We start from the raw sequence: 26,298 nt of genomic DNA on the forward strand, positions 1-26,298 counted from the left end.
CCCTCGCACCCCTATGCTGTTTATCCTGGCTTTTTCCAGTTTGACTTCAGGGGACCCAGAGAGACAGGCTTGAAAATGAGACCTGTCCTGGTCCGAGGGGAGTTACTGCGCCCACATAGCGCTCTGTCTCCTGTGGGAAGCAAGGGCCCTGGGTGTTGTCCTGGGGCTCAAGCACCAGAAAAAAAAGCTTATTGGAACTCTCACTGCACCTCCTGTTTCAAGCTTTCCACACTACCTGCACCCCCTGTAACCCCCACTCGGATGGAACTGAAGGATATCGTGCCAAGTGAAGTAAGTGAGATGAAGAAGGGCAAACACGGGATGAACTCACTTACCTGGGGGACAGGAGGACAAGGGGATTCAAGGTGGCAAAGGGGGGATGGCAAGATTACCCCTGGCCCTAGAGTACGGGAATGAGGCCAGGAAAGGAAAGAAATCCCAAGGTGGGGAAGAGGAAGAAGAGGTAGAGGGGCAGGGCCAGGGGTCTTGGGCATATGGGTGGTATAGAAGTGAGGTATATGGATAGGCCTAAACCACAGAGCTAATGACAACAATGTAAGCCAAAGGCCCAAATTACAATAACTAAACTTAAAAATGTGTCTTCTACGGAGGTAGGGGGGCTGGGGGCGTGGGGGGGGGGGAGAACCTGGGGGCATTGGCAGAGGGAAAGTGACCTTGGTGGTAGGACTATTGTTTGATCACAACTTGTTCTGGACAACTCTGCAAGTCATGGTGCTGTGATAAAAATTTAAAAAAGAGGGGCTGGAGCAATAGCACACGGGCAGGGCATTTGCCTTGCATGCGGCCGACCCGGGTTCAATTCTCAGCATCCCATATGGTTCCCTGAGCACTGCCAGGGGTGATTCCTGAGTGCAGAGCCAGGAGTAACCCCTGTGCATAGCCAGATGTGACCCAAAAAGCAAAAAGAGCAAAAAAAGCAAAAAAAAAAATTTTTTTTTAAAGAATGAAACACCTCATATCATTAATTTCCTTTTTACACATATTATTTACATACTTGAAGCTGATCTCTCTTGTTTATGTGACTCCCACTAACACTGATTTATATCTTCTGACCTTAAATCCTAATCCTAAATTCTCCTCCTCCATCTACAAATAGAATCTCTGACAAGAGTCGCTAAACACGCTTTGGCTCCAGAGGTTGCTGGATTATTCTAGAGAAGAAAGGTCTTATTAAAGAGTGACTTTTAAAATTAAAAAACAAAAAAACTAATGTTTTCAAATATGCACATGAAAACTTGCAAAAGCATTAGTTGTCAGGGAAATTCAAATCAAAGTCACAATAAGACAACACTGTGAAGTTGATAGCCAGAAAGGGCAAAAATAGTAAGTGTTGGCAACTTGTAGAGAAATAAAACCTTGTGGAAAAAAGTCAGGTAATTCCTCAAAAAGTTAAACAGAGAGTCAGCACAGATCCCAGCAACTCTACTTCTGGGTAGATATTCAAAGAAAGTGAAAACAGGCCACTCAGACCCACACATGAATGCACATACAAGCATTATCTATTTATAACCAAAATTGAGAAAGAACCCAAACGTACATCAACTGATTAACAGACCAACAAACTGTGGTATGTCCATACAGTGGAACATTACTTGCCCAGAAAAATGAGTAAAATTATGTACTACAGTATTAGTGAAACTTGGAAACATTTTGCTAAGTGGGAAAAAAAAAAAGGTACTAAAGGCCATGAATTAAAGGCTTCTAATTATATGCTCAAACTGGACAAATCTCTAGACAGAAGGTAGACTACTGGTTGCACAGAAAGGGAATTAAGCAAGGCTATTGACAGGGACTGCATTTCATTTTGGGATAAGGAAAATGCTCTGGAGATAACAGTGATGGCCACACAACCTCCCCGCCCCATTGCTTTATGCTATACGAATTACACCTTCATTTTTTAAGACCCTGATGACCCAGCATTCATCTTAATTTTTGTATATGCACCTTACTTAGCCAAAAAGTCAAGATACTGCTTTCAGTTAAAAGAAAAGAAGCACAGTGGACGCTCTAAGTGCTGTGTAGCTCCCCACACTTTCCTTCATAGCCAGCAACCCGCCCACTAGTCAATCCTCACGCACACACAGAATCGAGTCCAACCCCAAGATGAAAAGTAATGCCATCGCCTGGCAGTGGTGAGAAACTTCTCATTTCTCTTCACAATATGACTCTCATGGGGCTGGAGCAATAGCACAGTGGGGAGGGCGTTTGCCTTGCATACGAACAACCTTGGTTCGATCCCCAGCATCCCATATGGTACCGCCAGGAGTAATTTCTGAGTTAAAGAGCCAGGAGTAACCCCTGTGCACCGCCGGGTATGACTCAAAAAAAAAAAAAATATCACCCTCATCCGGAGGAGGTTTGTATGATGGAGACAATACAGTTCAACCTCAGAGGCTGTCAATATTACAGTCACCCTAGATGTCCCAAAGTCCCCTACAATGAAGCGCTTTGTCGGACGTGAGTGACCCGCCATTCTCTTGAGCAGCAACGGTGGCTCCACCACTTCCCTTCCTTCCACTGCCTCCTTCTGGGAACTCACTACACGCTCCTCCCCAGATTCATTCTCCTACACCGGCTGCTGGGCAGCTTCTCTGAAGCGCAGCTTCTCGGGCAGCACTTTGTACACAGCCAGCATGCAAAATACGCGGAGACCAAAATGTGTGTTGAACAAAATCCACCCCGCTGCACGAAGTCCAGGCCCGGGAGGTGCCAAGTCTCTCTGCCGAGGTCAGAGGCTGACGGGCTCCACGGCTGCTGGCTTTGAAATCAGGCTCCTCCGTGGACACAGGAAGCTGGGGGAGCTTTAAATAGATTTACTCTTATGAATTGACAGCCAGTGAACATATAGCTTGTGATCTGCCCATTGTTGGTACTAATTAGCATCACTATGATGTTTCTTTGGGAAAAAAGAAAAGGAATAAAGGAACAAATATATCTACTCAATTAACACTATGTGCTTTCTTCTGCTGCTTTTTTTTTCTTTTTACAAAAAACCCGCCAAGTTGGAGTAGAATAAAAGTGTGCAAAAATCATACATATTGTTCAGTGGCTGGAGATGGAAATGGAACACTTATTTATTTATTTATTTACTTATTTTTGTAAGGCATTTTCTCTAATCCTTGATTTATCCACATTCTCTAAACCGAGCGAGCAGGCAGAAATAAAATATTTGATTCTCATCTTGACATGGTCGAGGCAAAGGGAAACCCATTCCTTCCCTTAAGCTGACCTACGGATAATTATCCTAGAATAAATACGCCCTCAAAATTATCCACAATCTGGGAAATACCCTGGAGAGCCGAAGAACAGAAAGACACTGATTTTAACAATATTTTATTTAGAAAAAACAACTCCGGCCTGGGCATTGAACTGTACCTTTTCTTTAGCGCACTTTTCAAATGATAATTTCTTCCACTGTCACCATTAAATCTTAATCCATTCCAGCTCCTTGCATGGGTCATTGAGTCTATATGTACTGCTGTTATTTTAAAATGTTTCCCCTTGGTAGGGAGAGAGGGGGAGAAAAGATGTTGAGAGGCAGATGGGCCTCTTCACAGTTCATTTATCAAACCTAATACACTGAGCCCCACCCTCCTCTCACTCGCTATTGCGGTTAAACTTCCATATAATTTGGTAATCATTTTCATTATCAGAGAGTGACCCTAATGCAGCCTACGCGGGGACACCCAGTCCTTGCAGCTGCTCTTTTTTCTGCCTCTTCCTACAGTAGAGCCTAAGAACCTCGGAGTTTATTAGCTGCAGACTGACCTTTGGGCTGCAGAGGTCAAGAAGGGGTCAGATCAGAGGGCTTGCCCAGTTCTTTAAAAGCTATAACAAGCTGTCCATCAGGCGGAGTGGACTGTATAAACAAAGCCAAATCTTCAGAAATTCTGTACCACTTCTGTTAACACTTACCCTGCATTCATCCAGCTTCTCCCAATGTACTTTGCATCATTCAGCTCCGGGGAAGTGAATAGACAGCCCTAATAAGCCTATTTGGAGAGGGTTGTTTATGGGATTACCGAGCTTGGGGAAGGAAACCCACGGCACTCAGATGTGCCTCTGGAGTCGCAGGGTTGGGTGACACTGTGACAAACTCGGTTACCCTGAGTCATGCAGAATTGACACTTTCCTCCAAAAGCTAAATTACAGGGAACATATGCTTTCAGTTTAAGAGACTTGGGAACTCCCAAACAATGGCTCAGCTCCTGGCCCGGGAGAGATTTTAAAAAGAAAAAAAAAATCTTAAAACGAAATGGCAAGTTTTGCTGAACATGTTCTCCCCCTGTCTCATGGTCCTGAGGAGCCTGCCAGGGCCGGGGCGGTGGGGCGACCTTTGTGACAACAGACCAACACCAAAGTTTCTGCCGGCCACAGAGTCTCCGCTCACCTCGATAATTTCTGGGAGCTGCACAATTCCTAGCACATTTCTCCAACGTGCAATATCGGGTAATAAGAGTCATCTGTATTTAGCTTTCAGGGGCAAAAAGGAAAAAAAAAATCTATTATCTGATCTAACGGATCCCTGGATAGTTTCTGATGAAAGCAGAACACGCTAACCTACTGCGTGGCCTTTGGCGGGCACTTATGATGTTTCTGTCAAAGCACCTTCCGCCCATCCCCCCACCCCCACCCCGCTCTGGTAATTCCAGAATGGGGCAGCTCCCTGCACCCAGTGGGCCCCGGAGCGGGCGATGCCTTCCCACTCTCACCCCCTCTCCCCGCCTCACGCTGGCCGAGCCTGACTCCAGACGCCAGGGCAAGCTTTGAAGCTGCGGGGAGAGCAAGGTGTATGGTAACAGCGGTCTGTTTCTCGGGATCACGGGGAGGCCCGAGTCCTTCAGATCGGTCACCGGGATGGGAAACATCAAGCAGGGGGGTGGAGGCGGCCGTGATGGTTATTTAATACTCTGAGGACGCTCTTCGTCCTGCGCTCTTTCAGGCTTGGGACTTGCAGGAGGTCTGCAGAGTGTCAGCTGCAGCGCCCTTGCGCGGCTCCTCCCCTCACCCAAAGTACTTGGGAATTCTTGTTTCAGATGCTAGACTACATCAACTTCAACACTGGCTCCAGCCCCTGATTAAACTGTTAGCAGTAAGGGCCGGAGAGGCTGAAGCCAGACTCTCTTCTAAACAGCCCACGCTGCCTCTGTTGTCTGATGATTTGGTGTATCAGGAAATCACTGTTAACACACCAGATGAGCTCACCAGAAGACACCGTTCTCCGTACTTGGGTCTCTGAGCTGCGCTGGTTCGGGAAGGGTGGGATGGGGTAGGAAAAGGATCACAGAATTTTTTTTCTCTCTTTCTTAGTTCCTAAGTATTCCCAGGTCGAAAAAAGATAAAATACAATAGGGAGAAAACAAGAAACAAAACAAACTAAAACAAAAACCAGCCTCTTCGAAGTCCCCACACTGACATTTCATTGTTTAAGACAATGTGCACTTAAATGAACGTACACACTTAAAATGTAATAGAAAGGAAAAATTTAAATTTATTACTGAAACTTAAATTTGAGACCATTTAAGTAATGTAGTTGCAACTGCTATTTATCCCACCAACACTACACAAAGGGAGCATGAGAAAGAGAGTTGCATTGGGAATTTAAAAATCATTGCAATGGAAGTCTGAGTTTAGGGATTATACCCATGCATGAAGAAAACTGCTTTCCCATACCCACTCAGAATGAAGCAATCATACTCCTTCATCTCGCCATTCTTGGAAAATGCTCATCTCGAGCCATGTTCAGGCAAATCTATTTTTATGATAATTGTTAGCAGTAAAGCCATCAATTACTGCAAATTCTGTTGCATGAACTCATTCGGAGAATATTATGGCTGTCAATAAATGTACTTGACTTCCAGGCACACGGAACTTTCAGCATCAAATAAGACTTGGATAAGATAAAGCACGATCCCCCCGTCCCTTCCCCCTTTTGCTAAGAGTCAAATGATAATTCAATAATCTTTACAAACTATGTAGCTGAATGGTAACCCTAACATTTCTGGAAACCGGCTCCATTCCACCTTTCACCCGTCAATTACTTTTCAAATAAAAGCAGGATACAATGATATTTAGTATGTGAGCACCAATTTTGTCACACGCCGATGACCTGGAAAAGCTTTATACCAGTAAGAGCTTTCTAAGCACAGAGGTAAGCCCACGTCCAGTGAAACTGGGAGACAGTAGAAATTCCACCTCGGTCCTGTCTGGTGGATCAATGACCATTTTCAAGCAATCCACCTTTCAGTGAGTGATATAAGAATACTCTGTGGATATTTCCGACGTTTGTCCTATCTACACAGCGCTGCCAGTCTTTTAGAATGTTGACCGAAAAGGTTCTTCGGCAGCAGATACTTAGATTGCACTATGCACAAGATGCAAACGTTTATACCAATTGTTAGAATCAGGGATAAATCATAGAGACCGACAGAGGACTTTATGTTTCATTACAATTAGTGTAGGGACCATGTGCAGGAAAGCGAACTTTGGCTGAAAGCATCAGTAACTAGATTATTATCCGTTGCCCTTTGAACAAGAGGGATGAGACCAATGCATGGAAAAGCTTAGCCAACTGCGGCTTCCAGGGACAACAAATCCCAGTTCAGAGCAGGACTAACCTGGCATGCCATTCCCTCCTCAGGTTCTGGCGTGCGGTAAGCAAGGCGAAGATGGCAGTCAAGATTTCATTTCTTTGTTCCACGGGGAGCCCCTCTCTGCTAACTTCACGAAGTATGGCATTTGTCTAGAAGAAATGATCCAAAAAGGAAAAAGAAAAAGTGAAAAATTAATAATTAAAAAAAAAGCCCATAAGCAAATAAGGACAGTAAATCAATGGCTTTTTTATTACAGTTCCCCTGCTAACAAATCAATACAGTAAATGATGGTCAAAAATGGCCAACATATATTTTGTATTTAATCAATGTACATGGCACATAAGGTAAACTCTAAAGCTCCATTGCCTTAAGTAACACATCAAGATACTGTGCATTTTTCACTCTAATTTTCTCAGCACACCAACGATTTTTTTTTTCCCTGGGAATTGCCTACCATGAACTATTATTAGAAATGAATTTCACGTACACTTCACTGTGAGTTGTTTGTTTGGCTTTCTTACAAAGAGCAGTCTCTGACTTTCGCTCCCTCTGCTTCCTGTCACCCAGCTGAGGCTTTCTGCACGGCCTCTCCTATTTGAATCATTCATTTCGATTTCCAGCCATGCCAGTGTTCCCCCCTCCCCTACCCCTTCACTCATTTTCCTTGCTTGTTGCAAATCAAGATCTTGCAGAGAAAGAAACAATAAAAGCACCAAAAAATAAATAAAAAATGAGTATCAGATCTCAATGAATCTCTTTCTCACTGAAATTCTACTCCGGACTTCGACTGTATTTCAGGGCTTCCCAAACACAGCACACTTAGGATTTCGGGAGGAATCACTTACTCCCCAGAGGAGACTATGGTCCCTTAAAGAAATCAGTCGCACAGGTGAGGAGAGAGGCACTTGAGCCTCTACCTCCCGTTGCAGAATGGAGATGTTGCTTTTAGAAGCACTTTAGACTCGAGCACAGCCCACTCTGCTCTCTTGTAAGAAGCACCATTCCATCCGAACTTTTTTTGAAAGAGGCCTTTCAATTTTATCTCCCACTCACCATTTCTAGGCTCTCGTTGCACGCGTGTTATTTTAAACATGAAAATTTATGTAACACTATCAAAACAATACGGGGAACAAGGAAAAGTATTCTCTTGGTACTTGAAATTTGAGGTTAGCAAATACCTTCTCCGTTTTAATCACAGAACTTTTCATCACGTGCATTTATCTTCATGTAACCGGAGTAGAAACCTTTGGAATTTATAAATGTTTCCCATCAAAAAGAGTTAGCGTGGTATCTTGGGAGCCGTTTCTAACCAAGGCCAACTGCTAAATGATATGAAATTGTCGTTTTTCTGTGTCCTGGTTACTCAATATATTCTTTATCTAACTGATGCCAGTACATCTGTTTAGTTAAAGAACATGCTCAGAACGTGGTTCTCACGGAATCTGAGATGCTATTCCTCCAGAGCGTTGTGTGGTGCGCATTTTATGTCTAGAGCACAACCTGCAGAGGAGTTGTAGTGACTAGGTGCTGTTTTGGTTGCCTTCTAGCTAAACCTAGTTCCCCGTCCCCTACCCCCCAGGTCTCTGATGCCACATTTCCTTTGCTGTACAGTGTCTTAGAGAGCTTCTCAAAGTGGCCTACTACCCCCCCCCCCGCCCCAACTATATCAAGAGTGTGAGGCCACCCTGCCCCTCGCTTCAAGCATCTTTGGAAGCTTAAGAAGAAAAATGAAGAAGGGGAAAAGATTTGGAGGCAATTTATCAATGTCCTGAGCTCTTCCCCCTCCCCACAGTTCCCAAGAGCATTCCTGGTTTCTTTAACTCCTGAGTCCAGATCATTCTCTTCTTTGATATTTCTGAGCTTTCCAATAATCCTTTCAATAAACCCCCACTTTGTTCAAATTCACCAGACTCTGTTTCTGTTGCTTACAATCAAAACCCCTATGATATAAACAGATAAGACAGGAAGTGGTATCCCCGCTGGAAAGAATCTAAGATAAATGCACTAACACAAGTCAGGGAAAGGACCCTAATCTCGCTTCCGAGATTAACTATTACATCTACGATCCCGGGCCAGATCTTCTGGACATTCTGTCAGCTTGCATGCAATATTTTCAGTCCAGCTCAGGAAGGAATGATCAGCTTCTTCTAATTAATTCTACTGCAAAAACCTAAGTCATCTGGTGAGCACAGGAGTCACAATTTCAAATATCTTACCCACGAGGGCTGAGAAGGGAACATAAATGAGTTAAACCAAGGTTCTTGAAGAGAATATATGCTCTGTCCACAAAGGCAAACACTATTTAGCTCTAGCGAATTCTACCGTTTGGCAAAGCAGGTTCGGAGATTAAAATTTATGAATTTTCACAATAAATAAGAGATCTGTATTTCTCTTATGTAAAAATACTTCATTTTTTCAGTATCAAAAATGAATTTTTCACAGGTTTTAAATACTAAATGGACAAAACAAAAAAGAGAAATCAGTGGTTAAAACTCCAGTGACTGGGGCTGGAGCGACAGCACAGCGGGTAGGGCGTTTGTTTGCCTTGCACGCGGCCGACCCGGGTTCAAATCCCAGCATCCCATATGGTCCCCTGAGCACGGCCAGGGGTAATTCCTGAGTGCAGAGTCAGGAGTAACCCCTGTGCATCGCCAGGTGTGACCCAAAAAGCAAAAAAAAAAAAAAAAAAACCTCCAGTGACAGACAATTTGTTACCTCTAATCTAAAAGACATCTAATTTGAAAGGCTGAACATCAATAAACTGCTAAACAGTTCCTAATCTTTGATACCTCACTTCATGTACCAAAAGTTAGAGGGGGACCTTAAAAAAAAAACCTGTGTTTTTCACTATTTCTGTAGATACATATTATTTTACCAATTCACAAAAAAAGTATTACACAGATGATAAAAGCAGATAGCTCCAAAGAAATGATGAAAATAAAATTATGTCTCCCTTTAACTATTAAAATAACTTTTGTAAGCAGCCAACCCTGTTCACCCCAACACCCCACCAATAATAAAATTAGCACTGCACTGCACTGTAGCACTGTCTTCCCGTTGTTCATCGATTTGCTTCAGCGGGCACCAGTAACGTCTCCATTGTGAGACTTGTTGTTACTGTTTTCGGCATATTGAATACGCCACGGGTAGCTTGCCAGCCTCTGCCATGCAGACAAGATACTCTCAGTAGCTTGCTGGGCTCTCTGAGAGGGACGGAGGAATGGAACCCGGGTCAGCTATGTGCAAGGCAAATGCCCACCCACTATGCTATCGCTCCAGTCCAATAATAAAATTAAGTAAAATAAATTTTTAAAAGGTCACTTATCTTTTCTTTGTCATTCACTTAACTTAAACCTTATCCAGAGTTTAAGTTATGTGGATCCTGAGTATCATTTAAAATGGGAATTGGGAAGGATTTAAAAAATTTAAGTTCCACAAAAGCATGGTACCATTCAGTTTAACCCTAATCCATTGCTCACCTAGTGAATTTCATAAAAACATATCAAACAAATATTATATAAATATTATATCCTTGAATAACTAAGAAACTTGAAAGACACGTATTGTAAAAACAAAACTCAATGGAAGATAAACTGAGAAAATTATGTGCTTCACCAATGAGCTCTGTTCACTTCACTAAAAGATTCACTTGGAGTTCTACTGAAATAATCACTATCACTATCATCCCATTGACCCTTGATTTGCTCGAGCGGACCCAATAACGTCTCCATTCGCCCTAGTCCTGAGATTTTAGCAGCCTCTCTTTACTCGTCCTTCCCAACTGTGACACATTACTTTAGAGACTCTTGCAGGGTCAGGGGGATGAGACCCATCATTGTTACTGTATTTGGCATATGAATACACCACCACCATGGGGAGCTTGCCAGGCTCTCCCATGTGGGCAGGAAAACTCTCTCCGTAGCTTGCCAGGTTCTCTGAGAGGGAGAACTAGGCTATAAGATATCGCTTCTGGGAGCTTGGTTTTATAGTCTCTGGATGTTGGTTGTTGATGGGATTACACGATGCTGGGAACAGTTTCTGGGTGTGACCGACTAACTACTGGAAAATGTGGGATCTGGGTGGAAGAGGCCCAGTCCTGATCCGAGCAGGCTTGGAGATCTCAGCCCAGGATTCCACACACCTGGGATCCTCTACCACATCCTTCATGCGTGAGGCTCGTCTGAACATGTGGAGAGGGGCCTTGAGCATAACTATGGCTGGGTTCTGGAGGTCTTTGGCTGTTTTCTTATACTCAAAAATATGGAATGCTTCATGAATTTGCATGTCATAAGATTCCTAATCCAGTTTTCCCAACTGCATCCATTCTAGCACAGTCTCCTAATTCTTGGCATATTTGTAAAACAACTATATAATAAATACCTAGCATTTTTTTTTTAAATTTACCCTTCCTTCAAAATACAGAATCACTTAACTTCCAGAGGGAAAAAAAATGAAAAAAAAAGGGCAATTATCATATACGAGAAGTTAAACATAAAAAGTAATCAATTAAAGACAAAGCCATGTTTAACTGATTCTAGACAGAGATTATTGTTCTCTGTTGGCTGTGAGGCTGAGCCTGCACCCTCCTTCTTAGAGGACATCAACCAGTGTTGAAGAATGTGACAAGTGTACTGGACCCCGTGAGCCTCCCAAACTTACTGACAAGGACTGAAAAGGAAGTGAATAGGAAAACACTTTCTAAGAGCAGTTCAGTGAGAACTATGTGCAAGACTCAGATCACCTCCCGGCATCACCCTGGGTAAGTCCGGTGGATCAGCATTTCTCACTGGGAACCACATTCCCAGGAGAAGTCCAAAGGAGTGACAAGTAAAAACTGCATAAGTGGGGATGCCAGAGCCTGAGGGGTAAGGACCCATGGTTAAAAGGGGGCCACGGTGGGAAAAAGGCTGAGAAACAGTGCTGAAGACTGCTGCCCATGCTTCGAAGCTTTCATGGAGCACCTAAGGGTTCTCTCCCTGTTACCATCTCTTCAAAACCCCAAAGCACTGAGAAACATAATCTGCCAACCCCAACCCAAGCGCCTTAAAACTGCATTCAAGCTTTTTAAAAGTTTTGCACATTGTTGGTGGGAATGCAAAGTCCTGCCATTCTGGTAAACAGTTTCTAATTAAGTTACACACACACACACACACACACACACACACACACACACATACACCCCTCTATATCCTTTTTCTTCTGTCATATGACACAGCAACCTCATTTCTAAAGATTTACCTAAGGAAATTTCAAAATTATATTTACACCAAAACATAGGCAAATATTTATAGCTGCTTTATCCATAACTGCAAAACAAAACAAAGCTGAAAACCATTTCAGTGTCTACCAAAAAACAGTAATTGGATCAGCACACCATGATACATCCACACAATGGAATAAAGCTCAGCCATAGAAAGGGATGAACAGGCCTCAGAGAGAGAGAGAGAGAGAGAGAGAGAGAGAGAGAGAGAGAGAGAGAGAGAGAGAGAGAGAGAGAGAGAGTACAGTGGATAAGATACTTGTTTTGCATATTCAACCACCGTTCAATCTTTGACACCACATATGGTATTCCCAGCACCTCCATGAGTGACTCTTTTTTTTTTTTATTTACTTTTTGCTTTGGGGGTCACACCCAGCAATGCACAGGGATTACTCCTGGCTCTGAACTCAGGAATTACTCTTGGTGGTGCTCAGGGAACCATATGGGATGCTGAGAATTGAACCCGGGTTGGCCGCGTGCAAGGCAAATGCCCTACCCGCTGTGCTATTGCTCCAGCCCCCAGAAATGACTCTTCAGCACAGACCTAGATATAGCCCAGCACTCCCAACCCCATGAATGAATGAGCATGATACATACATCCACACGGATGAGACTCAAAGATCTGATGTCAAGTGAAAATAGCCAATCTCCAAAGAGGAAACATAGTACGACTGCTCTTATCAGACATTTTGGAAAAGGCAAATGATAGGGACAGAGGAGAGATCAGCTGTTGTCAGGGGTTAGGATGGGTGCAAGTTTATTACGAGGGGACGGCAGGAGGGACAGTTGGAATGATGGAACTATTCTGTATCCTGATGGTGGTAGTGATTACATGGTTTTTATACATAGGCCGAAATTCATCAAATTGTAGGCCAACAATTTTAATTTTGATCATGTAAAATGTATAAAATTTAAGCATTATCTTTAATACATTTCCAGGACAAGGAAGAATAATGGGGAACAAGTTCACTTAAAAATTCTTTAAACCAGGTGCCTCTCCATCCCGCATCTCCACAGGTGACCTCATGGCTCACTCCTATTTGGAAAAGCCCATGTCTTCTCTGGAATGTTATTTTCTCACTTTTCTTCTTCATAATCTCTAAACAAAACTTTTACTTGGCCAAAAAATGTTTACTACTGGCTAAATAAACACTTTTATCCAATAGTAAAAAAATACAGAGAAATTGATTTGAAGGACAGAAATTCTATGACAATTTTTAAGCATTCGGAAAGAATAGGTACACCAAATCACTTAGTGTATGAAGTGTTAAAAATTGAGTCTTTCCTGAAAGTTCAAAAGAAGACATGTATAAAAGTAGACGTTAGGATGTCAAAGAGCATTCCTTTTCACAAGGAAAATGAATAATGCTACTTTTCTCCTTATAAATAGTGTCGTTTCTTCAAGGGTTGGCTTACCCAGAAAATGTGAATAGTTCATTATCCCATTGGTGGCCACGTAGTCCTGTCTTCAAACAAGCACTAATTTTCAAAGTCTCCTACTACCAACAACACATTCTCCCTGCTCTCCCCCCTCAAAATATGGGAAAAGGGAAACCACAGATTTGGGTAACACACTCTGGAGGTTAAATTTCATTTTGTTAGCAGTTCTTTTCAACAGAAATCTATAGAAACATGGACCCATTAGGAAAAGACCAAAAGCATCTTCTTATATGCTGGCAGTTCACCCCAGCGGGTAGCTCTGAGCTGCGGCTTCTTTTCATGGTTGTGGAATGCAGCTGACCAGAGAACCTCACCGTGGCTTCTTGTGTGGGTCATTTGCCCAGTACATCCTTTAACAAAAGGATGCCAGGACTTGTCTGTTAATGTAAATGGGGGAAAAATATTTCTTTAAAAGGGAATCAGACAATTACTCAATGATCACAACCATAAAACAGCCACCTGAGGTATATTCTTTTCCATATCTCTGGGGTAGAAGGTACCCATCTTTAGCGCATAAGTTTGCTTTGCTGTTGCTGTTTAAGAATCAATACTAATACTATTCGGCCTCAAGAAAAGATGAAGTCATGCAATCTGCTGCTATGTGGATGAATCCGGATAGTATCTTGTAGAGTAAAGTTAGTCAGAAGAAGAGGAAGAGATGCGGAATTTTCCCTCATATGGGGGATATAATGAAACTTCATAGGGGAATACCAAATGTCCAAAGGCAATAGGAATAAAGAGCAGGAGAACTGGTCTTTAGTAGGGAGCTTGCCACTGGAGTAGGGCAATATATATATATACAAATCACCTCTATGATTTGTATATATTCGTATACATATATATATACACACATATTACTGTATCACTGTCATCCCATTGTTCATCGATTTGCTCGAGCGGGCACCAGTAACATCTCCATTCGCCCCGTAGCATGCTACTGTAGCCCGATGACATTGGGGGCTCTTTCAGGATCAGGGGAATGAGGACCATTGTTGTTATTGTTTTTGGCATGTCGAGTATGTCACGGGTAGCTTGCCAGGCTCTGCCATGTGGGACATATATATATATGTATATATATACACACATATTTTCAGATATATATACCAAAGCTCACATCACCCAAACTTTAACAACATGTTAGTAGTGATATCCTATCACTGTATCACTGTTACCCCGTTATTCATCGATTTGCTTGAGCAGGCTCCAGTAATGTCTCCATTCGTCCCAGCCCTGCGATATTAGCAGCCTCTCCTTACTCATCTTTCTCAACGATTGGAGGCTCTTTCAGGGTCAGGGGAATGAGACTGTATTTGGAATGAGACTATATTGTTACTGTATTTGGCATATCGAATACACCACGGGGACCTTGCCAGGCTCTTCCGTGCGGGCGGGATACTGTTGGTAGCTTGTCAGCCTCTCTGAGAGGGACAGAGAGTGTATACCAGAGAATACAAGCAAGTATGTTAAAACCACACCCGTGTGTGCTGCTTTAGGCACATCAGTGGATTAGGCTATAAGAGGTAGTCTTTAGTAAATACTGACATGTAAACCTCTTTCACTCTCAGACTCCAGGCCTTGACCACCAGGAAAACATGCCTCCTCAAATAAGCAAATTGGTGGTATAGTGGTGAGCATAGCTGCCTTCCAAGCAGTTGACCCGGGTTCGATTCCCGGCCAATGCACACAGTCTAGATACACATCATCATAAAAAAAAAATAAGATATCCTATAGACTGTCTTAATGACTCCTGCCAAAATTGAACAATCTTCACACTGTTTCCGATATGAACACTTTTTTGCAAGCATGTTCAGCAGTTCTTCATAACAGACAATACAAAATATATTATTTTGGTTGTGTTTTGGGACAGGGATTGGGGCTTGGGGTGGAAACATCCTGAATTTGGTGGTGGGAAGGTGTCATGGTGGTGGGATTGGTGTTTGAATATTAACTGTAATCAAATATTGTCAACTAACTTATAAAATAAAAAAAATAAAACATTTTTAAAAATTAAAAAATATTGATTACTTGAGAAGGATTCATTCCTGAAGGATTACTGCAAAGTAAAATATGAAATTTGTTTTGGGATATGACCCAGGTCTGTTTGTGTTCAGAATCTATGGAGAAAGATTGTAACATACTGTCTCTTACTATTAGAGACAGAAGTAATTGTTTGCTTAGGGTGTATTTTTAAAATATTATGTAGGTTTTTGTTATAAGTAATAGTGATATAAGTATATTTTTGTGATAATGGCAATAACATAAAGAGACATGGACACACACACAAAAAAGAAAAGAATGAATCCTAATTTTACTGGCCCTCCCTCTCCGGCACAGCCCCCATCTCTAAGATCATCACCGAACACTTGATCTGTTTTTCTTAAACTCCCCATCTGCCAGCCTCGACTACTGCAAGCCTGGGGCTCTGTCCTTGCTACTTTGCTCACGTCTCCCTCGTGCACTCAGGGTGGGTGACCACCTCCCCCCCAGAGGGCTAATGAAGCTACATGTCTGTCTTCGAGCAAACCACCTGCGGAGCGCAAGCCCTACACAACTAACAACTGGCGGGTTCCTCTGAAACACGGGCCTCGACTATGGCCTCTCACGCTCAGCTTCCCCACATCTGAACAGCTTTGAATCTCTTCCCTTTTCATGAACTGGCTCCTCTTGCATTCCCCAAGAACAGCAACTGACGCCACCACCATCAAGGCCATCATCCAAACTCGACCCCCAGGAATCCTTCCAGTCTCCTTCCCACCCCCATCACTGGACTCCGATGCCTAAATATTAAATCCTGTCACTCCTCCCTGTTCAGTCTGACTCAAACTCTTCATCTCTCGTGTGAATTGTGGAGGAAAATGGCACTGACTCTCACCCCTTTCATCCCGTCTGCCCCCTGCTACAAGAGCCATCGTTTGAAAGCACAAGTCCGGAATTTCTTACCTTCTTTTAAATTCAAATAAGCATTGCCCTATAGCAGTGGTTTTACGTTGTCTTTATGAAGCCTGGGCATTGCCAGCAAGTACCTCAGGTCAAAAAAGATAAGGAATGTGAGAAACCAATACTAATAGTATTGCTTAAAAAAAAGAAAAGGGAACTTTGGCATCAAAAAAAAATTCACTAGAGTAGTTCTGTTCAAATATGCTTTGGTTATTCATTGGGGGATTAAAAAAAATACATACCTTTTGGAAAGCCTATATTTTACAAAATGATAAAAAAAAAATACCCTTCTCAATATAGGTACTCCTGAACAAATTGTATCTTCTCTCATCTTCAATTTTTTATAAAATAAATTTCTTCAAGAAATTAATAAAGAAGATATTCTTAATTAATACCTTCTCTGAGGAGCGTTTCATGAATCATCTCCACCTATCAAATTAAGGAAAGTGCCCCCCGCCACACACCAAACACACTTCTTATAAGCATCTCATGAACCAGGCCATGTTCTACCCCATTTCTCTGTTCACTAGGCGTCTCCTCCTCCAGAATAACAGCTCTTTCAGAACACAGGGCCCCTGTTCATTCCTTCTTACTGCTCTCCAAGTGCCTTTATATTGTACCCCATCATGAACGCAGACTCCAGTTAAGGTGCTTACTGAGTAAACGAAATCAAGTCACGGGCCAGAGCAAGACGCTGGCCAATAAGGTGAACAGTCAAGCCAGAGTACTATTCAGGTGGTAACGATAAGCAAAACAAATTGGTTTGATTAAAACTTTTTCTGATAATAATTCTGAAGGGGGAAAAAAAACGATAAAACTCATTTGTAAGCAAAAGAATCCAGAAAAACAAGAATACATAAATCCTAGATGTAACTTAGAAGGATAGCACTCATTTGGAAGAGTGGGTCTAAAAATGGATAGTTTTACTCCTCTCTGGTCACACTCAAGAAGTGCTCCTTTCTCCATTTCAGTGAAGAAACTATCTGGCCTCTGGCAGTTCACAGAATCCTCAGGACTTCCAAGAATTCCCCATTGTTTTTAGTTTACGCTCGCTCAAAACATTATGCATAAAACCAAAGCAAAAAAAAATTATCTGTATATACAACCCGAAAAGAGAGAGATGAAAGAAAGAAAGAAAGAAAGAAAGAAAGAAAGAAAGAAAGAAAGAAAGAAAGAAAGAAAGAAAAAGAAAGAGAGAGAGAAAGAGAGAAAGAAAGAAAGAAAAAGAGAGAGAAAAAAAGAGAGAAAGAAAGAAAGAAAGAAAGAAAGAAAGAAAGAAAGAAAGAAAGAAAGAAAGAAAGAAAGAAAGAAAGAAAGAAAGGAAAGAAAGAAAAGCCAAGATTCTAAGCTTTGAATTCTAGGCTTTAGAGTTACATCTTTTCTGGTAAAGTTTTGAATTCTGAATTTATTCAATTAAAACTGAGGAACTCACTGAATACCTGTTAGATATAGTTTCCTTCCTTCCTTCCTTCCTTCCTTCCTTCCTTCCTTCCTTCCTTCCTTCCTTCCTTCCTTCCTTCCTTCCTTCCTTCCTTCCTTCCTTCCCTTCTTCCTTTCTTTATTAATTTATTTTTGTGGGGGTGGGGTCACCCCTGGCAGAACTCAGTGGCTACTCCTCGTTCTGTGCTCAGGAGTCATCATCTATGGATCTCAGGAGACCATGCACTGTCAGGAATTAAACCCAGGCTGCCCGCATTCACAGCATGTGCTCTTAGCTTCCTCCCAGGCCCCTGCTTGAATATATTTACACCGAGTAACTCTCATATATCCTGATTTTAGGGCATTAAAAAAAAAAGCACATATGTAATATCTGTAACTTGTAACATGTAACATTTTCAGACATCCTCACACTGAATAAAAGCAACAGTTATATTCTATGTAAGTCTTTAATTCTTTGGGTTTCTTTCTGATGTGGGGTGACGACAGCTTTTGAGAGGCTAACCCTTTCTACCTCTAAAACGCAGATTTGCTCTATCCTTTTTACAAATCAGAGGACTCTTTGTCAAATAAAATGCCTGGTTTTCCACAAACAGGACTGGTAATCCCTCCGCTTAGTTGACTTGAAAAAAATTTAACAGAAAAAAAAAATTTTTTTTTTCAAGCAAAGAATTCTGCTACTGTTTTGTGACCTCAAAAGGAACAAGGAGGAGGAGGGTGTCAGAGCTGCCCCCCAGCCCACCTTCCCAGCTCCCCGCCCTCCTCCTCCCCAATAAAGTAATCAGGTCCTGACGGGACAAAAACAGCCATTCCGAACACTTTTATAGACATAGCTGCCTCATGTTAGGATTGTCGTTTCTCTCTGCACACAAATTACAAAGATATGCTCCGAGTGATAATGAGGGCTAAAGGTTCAACTTGTGAAGAAACTTGGTTTAAGATGTTATCAGCTGGGAAAGCTATTTCCTCACATCAACATTGCCAGGGGCTGTCAAAACCCCAACCAGGGCTCCCCTCTTCAAAAGTCCAGGAATACTTTTTTTTTTTCCCTTCCCTTCTTTTCTCCGCCACCATCGCCACCACCCCCCTTTAGAGAAAAAAAAAAAAGGAAGAAAGGCACTGAACCCACTGAGATAGCCCTCGTCCCTTCAAAGAAAGGTCGATCTCAGGTCTTCCTTCATTTACTGATTGTCAGTTGAAGATGGCCCTTTTGTGAGGCCTCCGCGGCTCAATGCTGAGTGATGCCGTCACGTTTTCTACACCGGACTGGGCACCACCAAAGATTTCCCGCAGGCCTGGATCCACAGCTCAGCAGAACAAATAAACATTCCGCTCAGCCTTTTTTGCCTACTTTATCTCCCTCTCCAGGAGCAGGAGGGTTTGGGGGTGCTAATGTTTACACAGTGTTCAAACTTTCTTTCCTCTGTTTCCTGAATTTGAGAAAACACATCCTGGATGACCTCGGCTAAGAGATAACACCACGTCACCTCTGGGGGGGCCACGTCTACTGGACTACTTGAGGCTGCTGTCTTCCTTCTGCCCTGCCCTCCCCCACAATGACCAGAGTCTCCTCACCCAAGAGAGCGGGCGAGAAACAACGCCTCCTTGAAAGGAAGGCGGTGGTCTTCAAGAGGCGGCCAACAAAGCGGCCTTTATTTCTACCTCAAGGTGTACCTGCCTCAGGACCTCTCCAAGACCCACCCTCATTTGAAGAGCATCTCAGCAGCTCCCCCAAATGAACACCCAAAGGGTGCCAGTGAGACGTACTTCAACATCTCTCTATCAGACCCGCTGAGCTAAGGGCACTAACCAAGAGCAACGGAGGATGTCTGTGGGGGAAGATTCCAGAGAGACTGTTTCTTTCATCAGCTTCCTCATCTGTGAAGGAGTCTATGTCGTGACACCTAAGGCTCTCAGGAGGATGACACAAGATAATCCTTTTAAGTGCTCTGCAAAATGCCAGGCACACACACACACACACAAAAGGCTGGGCAAGTGTCAGAAACTGTTATTTGTATCAGCAGTCACAAAAGTGTGCTTAAAAAAAAAAAATTGGGAGGGGGGGGTTGAGGGGACTTGAGATCAATGAATATAGGGATAGTAATATGTTTTCAGTCCTAAAATGTCCCAGCCATGAATTTAAATGATTAATTCCCCCGCCCCACCCCTTTCAGAATCCCTCCCATTTTTCTCCTCAGACCAGTACAGACATCACTACGTGACTCACTTGCAGCCTGGTATTATGGGAAGTCGAGACAAAAGTCCTGGGGCAGGCGGCCGGGGGTGGGGCGAGGCGATTGGAATGCCCTGGAATGCCCAGACTGATGGAGGATGGAGGCCAGCCCCCCTCACCATCCCAAAATTTAACCTGGGGGCTGCCTTTGGCAGCTTTTGTGTTTCAGATGATCATAAATTACAATCTATGAGTTTGTCAAGGAAAAGTGAAAAATACATACAAAGGGAGGGGGGAAATGAGAGAGCCAAAGAAGGGGGGCGGGGGGGGGAAAGGGCAAAGAGGTAGGGGGAAAAAGTGTTGTTTATAGAAGCCAGCTGCTCGGGCCTTGGCGCCAGCAGCCCCTCATCCTGCTATTTTATGCTGCAAACCCCCCTGCCCCCACTGGCATAGGTACAACTAAATGTTGACTTCAATGCTTCAGAGAGCACTCGACTGATTTTGTACATGATTAATTGCCAAAGACATGGCTGGCCATATGGAACAGAGAAAGCATCAAGTAATTCATACTTCTGTATGTGATCGCTTGGCCCCTGTTGTTTTAATGTACAGGAAAGAGCTAGTATAGTACAGCCCTGGTGTCTTGCCCCTGACAGCCCATTAAGAAATCTCAAAGCACCTAGTTGAAGTTATGCTGCTGGCTTTTCAATAGCAGCCTAATAAAACAGAAGCAAAGCTTTCCAACTAGTCTTAAATCTTTCACATACAGTACATTAACTACTGCAGCTAAAACAACGGGCTTCTTATTATAGGAAATGGGATTTGATTTCTGGTTTCTGCATACTTACCAAAAGCCTCTTTTTTTTTTTTTTGACCTTTGTAGGATTAAAAAAAAAAATCATTGTCCTTTTTCTTCCCATTTTCCTAGTAGCCAGATAGATTCTTTTCTTTCAGTAGCATCTACTCTTGGTCACTATTCCACGTAATCTATATATACAACTGATTCATGGAGAGGTGAAAGAAACAGCATAGTTATTCTCCCCAAGAGAGCCCAGGAATCATTCTAACTTCTGGAGCATTAACTTTCTTTAAAAACAAACAAAAAGTGAAATCTGTTCTCTAAGGGGAAAAGAAAAACTTCACAGACACGCTTATCATCCTCACCTTCCTTTCCTATCACATGGAACAAAATCTATTTGGTGTAAGAAAGAATACCCGTCTACTTTCCAGTTAGCCTATGGTTGGCTCTGGGTGACATCACCAGGGAAAAGAGAAGGTGCCCCCTCAAAATGTAGTTCCAGACCACTCATGGTCCATTTGCTTTAACATTACAGTTCGAGTTCTATAGAGAAACACACACACACACACACACACACACACACACACACACACACCACACACGTGTACCTTTCAAGCATTTTCAAATGACAGCACTCAAAACTGTAATACCTGTAGTTCCTTTGTCAATTTTAGAGCAATAGCACAGCAGGTAGGGTGTTTGTCTTGCATGCGGCTGACCCGGGTTTGATTCCTCCACCCCTCTCGGAGAGCCCGGCAAGCTACTCGGCAGGCTACTGAGAGTATCTCGCCCGCACGGCAGAACCTGGCAAGCTACTTGTGGCATATTCGATATGCCAAAAACAGTAACAAGTCTCACAATGGAGACATTACTGGTGCCCGCTCGAGCAAACAGATGAACAATGGGATCTTCATGGATATAATCATATATCCATGAAGAACTGGGATATTGGGATATCTTCAGGGGCACTCTTCATTACATAAAATTCACTGAATGCTTAATGCCTGAGAATGTCTAGGTGTTGAAATTTTCCTTACAACGGAAGACAGCATGTATGGGAAATTCCACCTAACTGCTTATTCATTAGCAGGATTCAGTCTCCTCTGAAATAAGCTAATAACCCATTAGAGTCCTAAGTCATGGGAAACTCCCTACCTCCAAATTTCTCTCCTTTCTTAGAATATTCTGGTGTTTTCCAGGGTGAGCAACTTAATAATATCATAAAACATACCTACAACGACTCCAAGAAGAATAAAAAAAGGAAATAAAAGTGACTCAGTAACACAGCAATGAAGACACAAGACTTTTACAAAGAAAACAAAGTATGTTCACTGATGGTTACTTTATCGATATTTATCTTATTTCGTTATGGTTGGCACCGCAATTCCCATTTTGTGGGAGGGAAAATTATGAGCGGGAAGGTGACATGCCCAAAGCAATGTACATCAGTGCAGAAATATTCTTCGCATTTCTAGCTCATTCTTCACATTTCTAGTTCACCGTCTGCAATGAAAACTCTAACATTAAGTGTTGTGAACAACACTTTCATGTCATATACGTGTTATTTTATTAATGGTCTTCATTAGACTGTATATAAAAATAAACCTACCATAGCCACACAAGCAATGAGGTGGGCAGGGAGATGTTTTAAACTACAGCTACGGAATAGATCAGATCCAGATTCCGCAAAGAATGTGTGTGAATTCACATAATGAATATTAGAATGACAGCCGACTTCTCTCCAATGACTTCCCCCGTGGCTTACCTTTTTTTTTTGTTAGTTTGTTTTTATCTTTTCACCAAAAAAATTCACTTTACCAATAAAAGCAAGAACTCTTCCAACCCCCCCACCACAGATATGCTACCCAGTTTCCCACCCGCCACGTCTAAGAATCTCTCCTTCTCTGATGTACACTTGTCCCTGGCTGTTAGTCTCGAGTGAAGAACTGGCTAGCTATCCCCAGCACTAAATAACACAAACACGGATGATGTTTGGCCTCATCGTAGCTTTAGCAACTTCTGATCCTTGGGCAAGTGAAAAGTTACCCAAGATCCACATCAGATCAGCTCCTGGCCCTTCCCCGCCCCCCACACACCCCAAGCAGCCAAGGCACAAAGGCTGAAGTGGTTTGTCATGCACACTGGATTATATGAAGTGTAAAACATTGGGGGCGAGGGGAAAGAGGTGGGGGCGAGGGGCTTTGAAAGGGAATGGGGGAAAATGAAATCACACTCGAGAGAGGATCCAGCTGACAGCTCCGTCCCTAACAAGTGAGACAAGTGAATATGTTTGGAAACATTGTGAAAGCGGGCAGCGAGCAGGCCTTTTGTCTGCTGCCCTACAGTGTGTCTTTAACCCAACTGCTGCCTGCATCACTGAACATATGTTTTCTACACGAGAACTGAAGCAGAAAAGGCTCTTTGTTATAATTCACTCCTTTGTATATATCTGCTTCCCCCCTTCTGTTCGATCCCTCTTTCAGTCGCATCCAAACCAAAGCCCTGGTGGAAATTGAACTGCTCGGGAGAGTGAGGCCAGAGTGCCCAGCTGAGACCCTTCGATTGATCCCCGGCCTCTCACACGCTGCTGCCCTCGCAGTCGCCAGCGCCACACGAGGCTCACTTATTGAGTGCTTACTAGGTGCCTGGCCTCGCCACAGACGCTCTCACTTGGACCCCGCACCGCCAGCTCTGCAGCACTCCTCTTTCAAAGAGGAGGAAACTGAGGCACAGGGAGTAAAGGACTCTCCAGAGAGAGAGAACAGAAGAGATTAGACTAAGGCGTGTGGAGATGGAAATGCTTCTGAGACACTTAGCAGATGGGTGTGAAGATCGTTTTTCTAGGATTTGAAGCACTGGATAAACCACACACACACACACACACACACACACACACACACACACACACTCCTTTATCTATTTTCATGTATATGTTTTTACTTTTTTGGTTTGGGGGCCATATCTTGCAGTACTAAGAGCTTTGACCTGGCTCCAAACTCAGGGATCACTCCCAGTGGAGTTCAGGGTACCCCATATGGTATGCTGGGGATGCTGGGGATCAAATTTTTGGTCGGCTGCATGCAAAGCAAGTGTCCTACCCACTGTACTCTCTTTACTGCCCTTGTTTCTTTTTTGTTTGTTCTGGGCCACATCTGGCAGGGCTTTGGGCTTAGTCCTGGCTCTGTGCTCAGAGCTCTCCCCTGTCAGGGCTTGGAAGTCATATGTGGTGCCAGGGATGGACCCTGGATCAGCTGTGTGCAAGGCAAGTGCTCTACCCACTGTACTACTGCTTCAGGTCCTCTGATCTATTTTTACAGCAGACTCCCCAGTGGTGCTGGAAGCATGGGGTTCACTTCCAGTGATGCTAGAGCTGGTGCCGAGGACCCAATGACTCAGCGCTTGGGCCACTGGCACTTCAAGGTGATTTGGAGGTCAGGACTGAACTTTGACCTGTTTATCTGGCCTCCACTTTAAACCTCAGCATAACTGAGGTATAAACGGGAGAAATCAGAAAAAAATCAAATTGAAATCAGAATTCAAAAATTTTGTTGTTGTTGTTGTTGTTGTTGCTTTTTGGGTCACACCTGGCGATGCACAGGGGTTACCCCTAGCTCTGCACTCAGGAATTACCCTTGGCAGTGCTCAGGGGACCATATGGGATCCTGGGATTCAAACCCGGGTTGGCCGCGTGCAAGGCAAGACGCCCTACCCGCTGTGCTCCAGCCCCCAGAATTCAAATTTAAGCAAAGTTGATGAAGCTGATTTCTCAAGTCTGGAGGAAGGGAAAAGAAAATGATGGTTGGGGAGCCAAGAAACCTCTTCCGTCCTTGTAGGTCACTGCACAGGGAGGAAGGGCCCGGGGTGTGGAATCCCACGGCTTCAGTGGCTGAGCTGCGACGGAGAGATGACTTATCTTCTTGGCACCTCAGTTTCTTCAACGGCACACTGAAGGTGTATAGTACCCACTTCAGAGGGCTGGAGGGATTTAATTTTCAGACATAAGGCCCTGAGAATGGTACAAAGAGGATGCAGTCAGCCTGAATTAGCCACTGTAGAACACCAATCACAGTGAGCCACAGGAACGCCATTAACGAATGCATCAGTTTCTGTACCACAGAAGCCTACAATTCTCCTTCTCTTACCCAGTCCTAACTGGTACATCTCTAGCATGGAGGCCTTGGAGGATGATGATGATGATGATGATGATGATGATGAAGATGATGATGATGACGACAACAACAACAACAACAGAACCAGGTAACAGCTAACATTACTGGGCCCTTACAACAGGCTGGATGGGGTCAGGACTGAGCTCACCTGATGATTACATCATTAATGTGTTGGAACGCTTCATGAGTTTGTGTGTCATCCTCATGCAGGGATCGTGCTCAGTCATCTCTATGCCATTCCATTTTAGAACACGAGCCCCCTGAAGCATGCATGGCAGTCACATTAACTAAATCCACCAGGTAAGGCTCTGAGATCCAAGTCTGATCACCTCCACTATACCGTGATGTGATCTACCAAAATTGACATCACCAGAGTGTGATGGAAAAAAATCTAAGTTAGGTCAGGAAATGAAGCTAACATATAACCTGACTTGGTTATATATGTTAAGGTAAGCACACATATAACCTGACTTGGCCTTGATGGAATACTTTCCTCAACGACACCTCCTTCAATCCTCATAAGTAAATAGCAAGTGAGTTAGGGGGATCCAGGGACGAATCTTGGAAAAAGTGTCTGTGATGCCAGCATGAGGCTACAAGCCCCCAGAGACAGAAGTTCCTTGTGCTGTGTTCTGCTGGTTCGGACCCCCAGAGTGGCATTAATGTGTACCCTCCTCTGCATCGAAGCCAGCTGTGCACAAACACTGCCACTAAAAGTGACCACAGGGACGGTCAAGTGTGTGACCTTGGTGAGCATCACTGCTCAGAGTCAAATGTGCTGCACTAGAGAGCATGCTACTGGTGGTGAGAAACGTGGTTAGGGGTATAAGCGCCGCAACCAGATGGGAGACCAGCACCACAACTAAGCTGAAGTGGCACCTCACGATCACAATCACAATCACAATCACCATCACCATCACAACAGAGACAAGGGAGGAGAAAAGTATTGTGGGTATGAAGTGTGTGTGTCGGGGCGGAGGGGAGCAGCGGGGGGTATGTGTGGCAGGTGTGTGTGAGAGGGGGGCGTTATGAACCAAGTTACTATAAATGAAGACTCTTGGGTACCACCCAACAAAATAAGCCATTCCAGGCCAAAAGATAGCACAGAATTTGTGCTGAAACTAGAAATCATGTGTTCTAATTTTATCTCTAACACTTGGAAATGAATATAGTGAAGGTAAATTCCCAAGTAATAAATCAATTAATTGAGTCCAGGCAATATGGTGGACATCCTTTAATGTCTCTATACCTACCTACTAGATGATCACAATTTAAGTAGTATGTGTATGCATATATAAATATATATATACATATACATATATACACACACATATACATACACACAGCTTGATCGATAGCACAGCAGTAAGGCATTTGCCTTGCACACGGCCAACCTGCGTTCGATTGCTCTGCCCCTTTTCGGAGAGCCTGGCAAGCTACCGAGAGTATTCCACCCACACGGCAGAGCC

The 26,298-nt window shown here is 43.4% G+C and overlaps 1 protein-coding gene and 1 non-coding gene across 2 annotated transcripts in view; one reads left to right on the forward strand and one right to left on the reverse strand.

The window, feature by feature from the left end:
* FTO (FTO alpha-ketoglutarate dependent dioxygenase) overlaps positions 1-26,298 on the reverse strand; it is a 441,299-nt gene that overhangs the window by 178,614 nt on the left and 236,387 nt on the right. Inside the window, exon 8 of the mRNA XM_055145006.1 lies at positions 6,639-6,763. Coding sequence (XP_055000981.1) covers positions 6,639-6,763 — 125 coding nt within the window. The remainder of the gene's footprint in view (positions 1-6,638; positions 6,764-26,298) is intronic.
* On the forward strand, positions 14,923-14,996 carry TRNAG-UCC (transfer RNA glycine (anticodon UCC)). Its single transcript has one exon. It is a non-coding gene; the product is annotated as a tRNA-Gly (tRNA).

The sequence above is a fragment of the Sorex araneus genome, chromosome 8, assembly GCF_027595985.1.
Source record: "Sorex araneus isolate mSorAra2 chromosome 8, mSorAra2.pri, whole genome shotgun sequence".
NCBI classification, from domain to species: domain Eukaryota; kingdom Metazoa; phylum Chordata; class Mammalia; order Eulipotyphla; family Soricidae; genus Sorex; species Sorex araneus.